The sequence below is a fragment of the Elgaria multicarinata genome, chromosome 3, assembly GCF_023053635.1.
Source record: "Elgaria multicarinata webbii isolate HBS135686 ecotype San Diego chromosome 3, rElgMul1.1.pri, whole genome shotgun sequence".
NCBI lineage: Eukaryota > Metazoa > Chordata > Lepidosauria > Squamata > Anguidae > Elgaria > Elgaria multicarinata.
The window spans coordinates 109,495,888-109,507,280 of NC_086173.1; the positions used below are offsets into that span (position 1 = coordinate 109,495,888).

General features: G+C 44.0%; 1 protein-coding gene across 2 annotated transcripts; it reads right to left on the bottom strand.

Moving 5' to 3' along the window:
- Positions 1–249: 249 nt before the first annotated feature.
- Positions 250–10,963, bottom strand: LOC134396805 (platelet glycoprotein IX-like). 2 transcript variants are annotated; one of them, XM_063123383.1, is made up of 3 exons: positions 10,927–10,963; positions 7,864–8,504; positions 250–451 (listed from the first exon to the last, which is right to left on the bottom strand). In XM_063123383.1, the coding sequence occupies exon 2, from the start codon at positions 8,494–8,496 to the stop codon at positions 7,873–7,875; it is 624 nt and encodes a 207-aa protein (XP_062979453.1). In that variant the 5' UTR covers positions 8,497–8,504; positions 10,927–10,963; the 3' UTR covers positions 250–451; positions 7,864–7,872. The 2 variants fall into 2 exon arrangements, with proteins under 2 accessions (XP_062979453.1, XP_062979452.1); XM_063123382.1 differs by lacking the exon at positions 250–451 and having other exon boundaries at positions 5,805–8,504.
- Positions 10,964–11,393: the final 430 nt, after the last annotated feature.

Genomic DNA, 11,393 nt, shown 5'->3' on the forward strand with positions numbered 1-11,393 from the left:
CAGAAACTCTCAATCTGAGGGGTAAAAAAGCCATGAATTCATTCACACAATGAGCAACTGGATATTGATTTATTAAAGGTTTTGATATATTGCTTTATAGACTGACCTCACAAAGCAGTTTACATGACATTTTTAAAGCAATGAAATCAATAAAATTGTGCAATCAAAAACAAAAAAGGACAAACTATTTTATTTATTTATTTATTTATTACATTTTTATACCGCCCAATAGCCGAAGCTCTCTGGGCGGTTCACAAAAAATAAAACCATAATAAAACAACCAACAGGTTAACAACTCTTTTTCTTGGAGAAGCTGATTCTGTTTCTTCTCCTCTCAGGGCAAGATGGGAGTCTGCATGCAGCCACCCTCCACTGGGTCTTGGGTCCTGGTGCAGGTCTACAGTGCCCATAAGGTGCCTCATCAGGACACCATTCCTGTGGCTACTTGAGCCTGCAATGGGGCAGAGGGAGGTATTAACCCCACACGTCCTGGGCACAACATGTGCCAGAGGAGTGAAAAAGGCTATGTCACATCAAACTGGAAGCCCCGCACCTTATTTTAATGGGAGAGGTGGTTAATTCTGCCCCTACTGGAAGTCCGATCCCCTTCCTGGTAGTCCCACTTCCAGAGTCCTGCCCTGGAAGGATGGATCACTGGATGGGGGTCATATGACTCCTAGATGAAGTCATCATACTTCCATGGACCAATAGGATGGGGGGTGGAGACCCCTGCTGCACATGCGGGGGACTGGAAGTGACCTCATAAGGGCCATTTCCAACCCCATGCACAGAAGTCCTACCCTGTCTACAAACTCATCATGCTACCTCATCCTCTTCAGCCACCATAGCATGAGGAGTTCATAGAGGGGTCATCCTAAGAGTTCATAGAGGATGATCTTAAGAGTCAGGTGGGAACATATGGGAGAAGATGCCCATTAAGTTAGACTGATCCTAAGCCATTGAAATAAACAGCTTTCCATAAACAAATAAACCAACTTTCCCCATAAATAATTAAAAATAAACCCACCTTTTCTGGAAGTAAATGCAATACACCCCATCCCTCATTGCTCATCTTAGGTGATACGTTTGTCCAAGTCTCCCCCTTCTCTCTCTCTCTCTGACTGCAATGAGCCCACCTCAACCACAGATTATTATTTATTATATTTATATGCTTTATTTATTATATTTATATCCCACTTTTTTCCCTGCCAAGATCCCAAGGCAGTTTCACAATCCTCTTCCTCTCCATTTTTATCCTCACAACAATGCTGTGAGGTAGATTAGGCTGAGTATCACCGACTGCCCCAAAGTCACCCAGTCAACTTCATGACTGAGTGGGGTCTTGAACCCAGGTCTCCTGAGTCCCAGACCAACACTCTGACCACTAGGCCACACTGGCTCTCAATGCCATCACCTCAGAAGCCCTGAGGTTGCCCTCCTCTGAAGCTGGCAGTTGACAACTTAGCAAGGCCTCTTTATCCACTGACTGATGTCACAATAGGCCAGAAGCCAAAGCTGGAAGGAGGCCTGGTGTTAACCTACGGCATCCTTGGCCAGTTGCCAGGGCCCACTGCTGTGCTGATTTCTGCCCCCACCACACACACACATAAAGTCGCATTGAGCCACCATTTAAAAATACCCACAATGCCCCGGAGTGAGATGTGGCATTACACTTCACAAGTCAGTTCCCTAATGTATGTCTGAAATTGGTACGTCTGTGGTGCTTAGAATGTTGACCTGAGTGGGTGGAGTTAGAATGTCTTAGGAGGGGGGAGGAGTGATATATAAGGGAATGACTGAGGGCATTGGGGAGACTTTTAGGTACTTTTTGAGTCTTTAGCCTTTAGTGCTTTAGCTCTCTCTGTGTAGAGTACTATTGTTCTGGAGAGTTTGAGGATCAGTGTATAGAGGGGTGTCTTTTGAGTGTGGTGTGCACATAGTCAGTTAATGTATATTAAACAATACTGATAATAAAGAAAGCTCAAGAGTGATTGTGTGAGAGAAAGGAAAGCGTTTATGAGAAGAGAGAAAGGGTTTAGCCCGGGCTGGCCCCTGTGCGTCCAGATGACACACAGGATCCCGGGCCCAGGCAGGGCTCAAACTGCCCTGGCCCTGGGCTAACCAGCACCGCTTGTGGCCTGGTTTTTCCCGTGGTCTCGGGCTGAGCAGGCGTGTAGCCCGCTCCGCTGCTTTTCCCAGCTACCACATTTACTTGTGAGTAGCCGGGAAAAGCGGCGGATGGTGCGCAGCACTCCGCAGGAGCGCTGCGGCCATCAAGGCAGGGTAGGGAGATGGGAGGGGAAAGGAACCGGGGGGATGGGGATCGGACATCGCGAGCGGGTGAGGGGGATCGGACACCGCAGGCGGGCGGGCAGGCATTGGACATCGTGGGCGGGCAGGATTGGACATCGCGGGTGGGCAGGTGAGCGGGGGGGGGGGCATCAGTCATCATGGGCTGGCAGGGGGGATCGGACATCGCCAGTGGGGGGAATCAGGGGCAGGGGGGCGGGGAACACTTTTTTTTAAAAAAACAAACACCTACTTTTCTCGTTGGTGCGCTCCGGCACACATGGCCCCTTTAAAAGATTGAAGAAAATGGCCAATGTGACGGGGCTTTCCTTTACCCCGTCACGTTGACGTGTGGACAGGAGTGACAGCCCGCACTACTTTTAGCATGGTCTGGCCCCTCCACACGCCCAGATTTTAAGGTAGGTCTAGCAAGGCCCTATATCACAGGTACATCACAGAGAATGCACCAAAACAGGAAGAGGCCTGTTAGCTTAGGGCTGGGGAAATTCAAGACCTTAGGGCCAAATCTGGCCTTTCAAGAGTGCCAATCTCTGGCTCTCGCCACATGGCCATGCCCCCTTAACCTAGCCCGCCTCCCCCCCCCCAATCTTTTGGTGGTTTCCATTGTAAAAGGTTGAAATGCCCCTGTGAAGGGTTAGATACTGGCAGTAAGAGTCTGAAGTAAAACATGCTGGTATTTTTTTGTATTTTTGTCCCTGCCCCTCTGGCCTCGGCCTTTTTGCTTTGCCCCCTCCCCTGGATTATCTCCCTCCCTCCCAAGAGTTTACTGAAATGTAATTTATTCTTGTGATGAAAGAGGCTCCCTACCACCACACTGGCCCCCTCTTCAGACCTCAAACTGCCACTCCTGGGGATCCTGTGGGGAGGCCTGAGAAGACACTCATATTGTTACGTTTTGGGGGGTCAGTCTATATGACATCCAGGGAACTCTTACAACTCAGTGTGTCTGAATAAAAGAGATTGAGGATTCCTTCACACACACATCACACACTGAAATTAATTTCTAAATGGATAACCCTTTTGTTCTACAAGGCCTGAGCTGGTAGGAGGAAATGAACATGAGTGAAGGCTGAACCTGGGACAAGAGGAGAGTCTCTTTTGTCTTGCAGGGGAAGATCTGCTGTACAGCGGAGAGGAAGTAGGGTTGACTTTGTGTTGGGTTGTTGTTGTAGGCCTTGATCCTAAACCTGGAGTAAATAAACCTTCATTAAAGAAACACCACAAGTACCTAGTGCCCTCCTTTCTAGGATACTGGAGTCGGTGTAAGCACTGAAGTCCCTACAAGTTCACCCCTCTCAGGACTGGAGTGCAGGAGTGTAACAATATGTTCTTTAACATAGTCCCATTTGTCCTATGCCATCATGACAATTATACACAAACATGGGCATATGGTGAGCCATTACACCACAGCTTGTACATAGACACACTAAAAACCTTAGAAAAATGTATTGTAGTATTAGAAGTACTTTGGCCACATAATGAGAAGACAGGATACCCTGAAGAAGAGGCTGATGCTAGGGAAAGTGGAAGGCAAAAGGAAGGGGGGCCAACCAAGGGCAAGATGGATGGATGATATTCTGGAGGTGACAGACTTGACCTTGGGGGAGCTAGGGGTGGCGACAGCCGACAGAAAGCTCTGGCGTGGGCTGGTCCATGAAGTCACGAAGAGTCGGAAGCGACTGAACGAATAAACAACAACAAAAAATTAGAAGATGAATAATACAATATGGTTCCAAGTTAAGACATCAGGTTCTGGATGTGCCATTAGTACATTTAAAACATACTTAATTTAAATGGGGCGCTGTTGGTGGCCGCGGGGAAAGCAGAGGCAGTGACCTGGTCCCTCCTGGTCCCTTCTTTTCTCCTCTGGCTTGCTTTTTTCTTTTTAGTTGGATCTCGCTCCAGCAGGTATGTCGAAAGGAGAGAGCAAGAAAGGCCATCTGCTCACTGAGGCTGCTCTTCGTTTGGGAAGCCTCAGCCTGGCCTGCCTGGCACATGCTCGCTCTCCTCTTCCTCACTCACTCCTTCCTAACCTTCCCACCCTGCCCCACCTCTTTCTAAAACAAGCCACAATTAATCTCCATGACAACGAGGCCTTGGAAGCCGCCGGAACGGGCTTGGAAGCAGATCAACCCCTCATCCCGCCCTGCCACTGCCTTCTTGGCTGTTCCAGAACGCAAGCCCTTATAACAGGAGTCCGGCAACTGGGGTGGCAAGCTCCTTGTCTGAGGGGGCACTTGCCCTCCTCTGCTGCCCCTGGTGTCGCCAATGCCAACCATGCTGACTGAAGGATCCTGGGAGTTGTAATACAAAACATCTGGAGGGCACCAGATTTGAAAAGGCTGAATTAGTGGCTCAACAGTTTTCAGTATGTTACTTTCTTTCACACTTTTAAACAATGCAAGGGTGCAATCCTATGCAGGTTTTAGATGGAAAAGGTTCTACAACTCCCAGCATTCCCTAGCCAGTATGGATTTGATTCAGTTTAAGCATGCATAGAATTTCATCCTAAAGGATGTACATGCTATTTCTTTTTTAATTTTTTTTAACAAGTATTCCAGTAAAAATGTCCACATAAACATTAAAATCACATCAGGTTTGCTTTAATTCTCTCCTCTCAAATATTTTAGGGCAAATATCTCTTCTGTATTAAAACAAAACAAAAAATAACATGAGATTTTTTTTAGTTTTGTTCTTAATTTTATTTGTACTTAGTAAGGCTTCTAAATTAAATCACTCACTAGTGTTTTTCAGATGTAAACTGAAATTTTTCTGATGCAAATGACCCCATGCAAATTAGCCTAATTTGCCTGGAAATTTTTCCAGAAAATGTTCCAGTTCAAAACCCATATGCATGCTTATCCCTTTCCCACTGCCATGCTATCGCCAGCAAAAATAACTGCTGACACTTGATGTCCTTTCTTAAATTCAGGCATGATGCCATCCTCATAAGAGTTTCTAGGAAATAGTGTAGATGTCTGGCGTAGAGTTTTTCTACACAAGACTGTTAATCAGCTATTAATCTGCTGTATCTACCTTCAGTGTTGTCACAGAATTGAGATCCGAGCACTATAAGAAGAGCATTTCTTTCCTGTTTTTCTGCTATAAAACCATTTGGTGGCACTGGTATTGTGGAATCGTGCAAATACACAAGTGAAAAGAGTGGTTTCTTTCACTTTTACAATGAAATACCACATTTTCCCTGCTCTAAAAAAATCATCACAAATGCTCTTTAGATACAGAAGTGAAACTGAAGTATCATGATATTGTCTAAAAAAATCTGTGAACAACTGTAAATAGGGAATGATGAGCACGCAATAAATGCTTCATGTGGAAAAGTCCATAGTCTCCTCTGAAACATAGCCACCATAAGTAAGAACACTGCAGTCATTTGAGGGGAATCAAATGAAGAGGATCAGGCAACTTAAAAGACAGAGAAAACACTGTGGAACTGTGTGGACAAACTGGCCAAGCATGCATGACCAACATACAAACACTTTGCACAATATTTAATGGTTTACACCTTGTTAAATAACAAAAAGCATTCTGGTGCATCCTCATGAAACCAATGTGGCAGGGATGTATTGGCACAGTTGCAACTGTTAAGTTCATAGACAGTGTTATTGCAACAAAATCACTATCAGTCATAAAGTTTAGCAACCGTAGGCAAAGGAGTATAGACACATCTGGAAGAAGTACTAAAATATCAGTGTCACGGGCATGAAATTTAGTCATCCCTTTGCTGAAGAGAAAAGTATTTGTTAAAAGACAAATAGTCCCCGTAGTAAATATGAGACCAGTACTCCGCTTTCTATTTATATTCATGAGGATATAAAATTTGCTGGTGCAGCAGAATTTCAAATGGGCCATAAAATAGTTTGTTGCAGCATGCCCAGAAAGTACACACTATAATTACATATAGGTATAGTCTCCAATGTTAATCCTACTTTGAATAAACCCATTGCAATGAATGGGACCTCCGTCAGTCATCACTAACTGAAGTCCCATTCATTTCAATGGGTCTACTCAAAGTAGGATTAACATTGGCTCCTCCCCTACGTGTGCTAACTGAGCACTCTAGTCCAGATCATTTTGAGGTGAGCAATTATGAGTTTAAAGTTCCAAATTCTTGGGCCTCATATCCTGTTTAATTTGAGCTTTACTGGTTTTGAGTTGGATCCAGTTTAAGCTGGATCAACTGCACTGGAGGAAGTGGACATCCTTGCCCCTCCTTTCCAGGGCAGCCCCTTCTGCCCCTGGAGAATCTGTGCTATACAGTGTCAGGAGACCCTGCTGAATAGGCTGAGCTGTGATGTGGGGGAGAAGGGCAAGGACCAAAACTCATGCGGAAAAACCTCCTGCAAGCAAAGCCCTTCTCTTGCTGAAGGTCCCTTCCTTTTACAGAAGGCAGATCCTGATCCAACCCCTGATATACAAGGCTATGTTTCAAGGCTAATGGCCTCTTTCCATTAAAGGGAAATCACGTTTACTTACTGGCTCTTTGTTTTCTGCTTTTCCTCCACAATTGTAATGAGCTGAATTACACAAGAGGAGAGGAGCCACCACGTGGTCTGTAACTGAAAATGTTCCCTCCTCTTTGTTTTCATATTATTGAATGCAACACCGCCCCCTAGTGAGTATTTTGTAGCACAACTTCAGCTGCCCTGTGGTAGGAAATCCTGAGATATTTCAGAAGAAATGTGATATCCAAGTTGTTGTTTTTTAAAAAAGCCTTACCCAGGGAAAGGAGCAAGAGACATGCAGGAGGTTCATGACATCGTCAAAATGACCTGCAAGCCTCTGTGAGTGGCCACTCATGAGAATGCTATAAAGAGCTTGTTTGGAAAAGCAGCTCTTGAAGCTCCATCACACCGGGGGTTAACATGCTCCCTACCATCACTTCTCCTCCTGTGTTTTCATTCCTCAGTTACTTCCTCTTTTCAAAAGAGGAAGTACATAATGAGCACGAGGCCAATTGAGTCCACTGTTCTAATGGCACTGCTTCTCCTGTACACATCAGACTTAATGAGGGTGTTTTTTTGCCACACAAGGAAGGGCAGAAGGGGCAGAAGGCGCGCTGGAGGCAGACGACGCCATGTGAGGGACCTGAGCAAACTCTGTGAGTGCCCAGTAACGAATGTGCAATAAAACGCTCATCGGATGGAGCTTTTAGATCAAGGTTTGCATGGCATTAGTATTATTGATTCTCTTTGGGAATGTTTACATGGCTGAGTGCCACAACAGCAGAAGCCATGGTGCATGGAAGCACATTTCCATTACCCCATGCTGTAGTATTAATGCATTTAGGATTAATTTGCTACAAAACAATATTCGCAGTCAACAGAACTTGATTATCCTTGGCTTCATTCCAATGACAGTGGTAGTTATTACCATTTTGAGAAACATAAAAGCGCTACGTGGTGAGTTCTTACATAACTAACAAGAACAAACAAAATATCACCAGTGCTATGTCTGTATATGCTTGCAGTTTGTACAAAGGTGACTTTTTAAATTGATGGCTTCAGTATCCTTTACTGAAGATCTATTACTCACTGGAGCACCTTATTTTGACTTCTGGTTTTCCAGGTCATGAACCCGCAGCAAGGGAATTTCAGAGGGATGCAGCTTTCTGGCAGCTTGGGAGGCCAGTTTCTTTGAGTACTGCAGAATGCAGCATGCTAAAATCAAGGCAATGATTGCTACAAAAATCAGAGCAAAGTCCCTCCAAAAAAAATCAAGGCATTTGATGGGGAGAGGCTTCCGACATCCTTCCAGTTCATTCCCAGTGAGCTGGCTCAGGGGTCTCATCTGGACAGCAGCTGGAGTTGTGCATGTAACCTTGGCAAGAGACGCTTTGTCGAAGTCTTCCAGCCACATCTTGAGATATAAAATGGAGCAGTCACAGTGCCAAGGGTTGTTGGAAAAATCGACTTCCTTCAGCTTGGTCAAGTTGTCCAGTGCACCAGGAAGGATGGTGGTCAAATGGTTGTTTTGCAGTCGAAGGATTTTGATGTTAGGAATGAGGGGAGGCATTTCCTTCAGTTGCCTAGAACTGCAGTTTACTGCCCAATCCCATGATTCTCGAAGTGGATCACAGGAACAGGGAGGACAGAAAGTGGCTTGGACTGTGCTCAAGAGCAGTAACATGGCAAGTCCTTCAGCAATGGAAATCTTTCCTTCACCCATGCTTGTAGCTGTGAAGCAAGAGTATAATACACATCGTTCTCTTCATTTTTTATGGTATGGGGCCTCTGAACCTTGACATGGGCCACAGCTAGACCTCAGGTTTATCCTGGGATCATCCTGGGTTCGCCCCTGCCTGAGCACTGGATCCCCTGTGTGTCACCTAGATGAACAGGTTTGACCCCTGGACGATCCAGGGATAAACCTTAGGTCTAGCTATGGCCATAGTTTAGGACTTCAGCATGTCTTAACATCTGACCCCAATTGCACCCTAAATGAATTTCAGGTACTCGGTTTTTCCACCTGTCTATTTGAATATTTCTCATATCACATTCCCAATTGAGTCCCAAATAGGAATGTGGTATGAGAAATATTCAGATTAAGCTATTCAACAGATCTTTGTTTTTGCATATGATCTGTTCTCTTTTTAGGTTAAAGGGCAAAATATAAATGATGGACAGATGGGTTTCAGAACACTGGAAATTCTGAAATGAAAAGTTTTTAGAAAGGGAAAGAGAGAAAGCCCACTAATAAAATTAACTCACTGATTAAGTTGAAGGGAAAGTTGGGCTGAAAATTAATTTTAATCAAATTCAGAAGAGGAGTGAATTATTTTTTAAATAATATGCACTATAATTCAAGTAAAGGAAGCATCAACTAAAATATTATATAGATGTATAACTAGTAGTAATACATGTTTTTTGGTTCCAGTATATCTTAAGACACATGATTTAGTTTTGCTTTTACGTTCAGTGTTTATTTTAATGGCTTGAGTAAAGGAGTACATTATGAAAACAATCCACTATGGCATTGACGGGTCTTTCAAAGTTCATTTTTGCCATTAGGAAAAATGTAGGTCATGTTTCCTGAGCCACAGGTTTTTATTATTACATATATTAGGCAGGGACTTAAGTTGGGGAAAACAATTTTACAGCACACATTTCTGAAATGAAATGTTTTAAATGTATTGAAAGCCACATCTTGAAGGAAATTACTTTGGCTTTTATGTCTTAGGGGGCAATTCGCCAAATGCTTCCATCAGCATTGCCACATTTACTCCAGAGCCCAAATTTATAGTGGTGAAGACAGGAGTTATAAGTAGGAAAATGTTAATGCTCCGTTTACCACCCTAAAGCAAATATTAAGTCTATTTGCAATAGAGAAAAGGATGGAAGAACTAGAAGCATTGGATGGCCCTCCATTTGCTTGGAAAGAAAACATCACATGGCACTGGGGGCAAGAATCCCTGGGTGTGGAAAATTAGACCAGGACCCAGAAAAGACAACATTGTCCTAGTCCACATCTGAGCCCAGATCTACACCAAGCAGGATATTGCATGATGAAAGCAGTATGAAAGTGGTATATAAGAGGCAGGAGCCACACTACTGCTTTATAACGGTATAAAAGTGCACTGACAACTGTTGGGCCCATTGACACATACCATATGCTGTTTTCATAAGACTTTCATAGTGCACTATCCTGCTTGGTGTGGCTCCTGCCTTTTATATACCGCTTTCATAATGCAATATCCTGCTTGGTGTAGATCTGGCCTGAGGTTATTGCTGGGAAGAGGTGGTATGGGTCTGACTCAATGGGCCCTGTTCAGATGACATGCTAAGCCAGGCCACTAACGCCTTTTGCAGCAAATGTTAGTGAGTGTGTTGTAGCCACCATTATTAGGAATGTTTTGCACGACATGCTAAACCATAATGTTTAGCTCAAGTCAGAGGAGGAAAAGTGGAAACCAGGTTCAAGGAAGCCAGAAGTTGAGAGGATGGCAGGGAGAGAGTGAGTGAATGAATGTGGTGTGACTCCAGCCCTATCCACATCCATCTCTGGCCTCCCCCACTGCCAACATGGCCCTTAAAACATTATCATTGAAGGAATGCGAAAAAGCTTCCCATCCCTATTTTAGACCGGGGACCAACCCATATTTGGAACAAGTTTTATTTATTACATTTATATCCCACCCTTCCTCCAAGGAGCTTATGATGACATACATAGTTATCCCCTTTATCTTCACAGCAACCCTGTGAGGTAGGTTGGACTGCCTCAAGGTCACCCACACAGTTTCACGGCTGAGTAGCGACTGCAATTCAGGCCTCCCTAATCCTTGTCAGACACTCTAACCTCTCCTCGCCTCCTCTCCATTGGAATACTGATTTATAAAAAATTCCAAGCATGTGGCAGCCCACAAAACAACATCACCAGTACATACAGTAAGAAAAAAATGGCTCAATTTGGTTGTGTGAATCTATCCAAGGATATGAAATCTTGTGGAAAGTGGCAAGAGGTTTCTAGCTGTCTAAAGATAGATAAGCAAATACTACCCTGCAGAATATGCTGTGTGGTGTAATAAGATGACTAATCAATGCCAACTAAAACTGTCTTACAGAATTGCAAATAAAACGATAGTTGAATTGCACCTCTTACCTTTCCTCCCTTTTAAATAGGTGCTGGCGCCTTCCCACTGAAGCATCTAGACTTGTAGCAATGGACCAAATACAACAAGCTTGTTTCTGAACTCCAGGAAGGAAATGAGTTTATAAAGAACTCACCACAGAAGCCAAGCCTCCCTCATTATCTGACCAAACACAAATGCATAATGCCAGCTTCCTATACGAGCTATATTTTGTATGCTTTAAAATTGGTTTCAGCAGGCAAGGGAAAATAATTCCAAATATTTGTTCAGCTGTTTTATTTTCTCCTTATATGGTGGCAAATTATTTTAGCAAGATGCAACGGTTTATTTCTCATCTTTGGTCCATGTATATGTCACCAGCAGTTTTATATTATATTTGTGTTTTTAACCTGTTGGTTGTTTTATTATGGTTTTAATTTTTGTGAACCGCCCAGAGAGCTTCGGCTATTGGGGGGGAATCCGCACGTCGTTCCGAGAT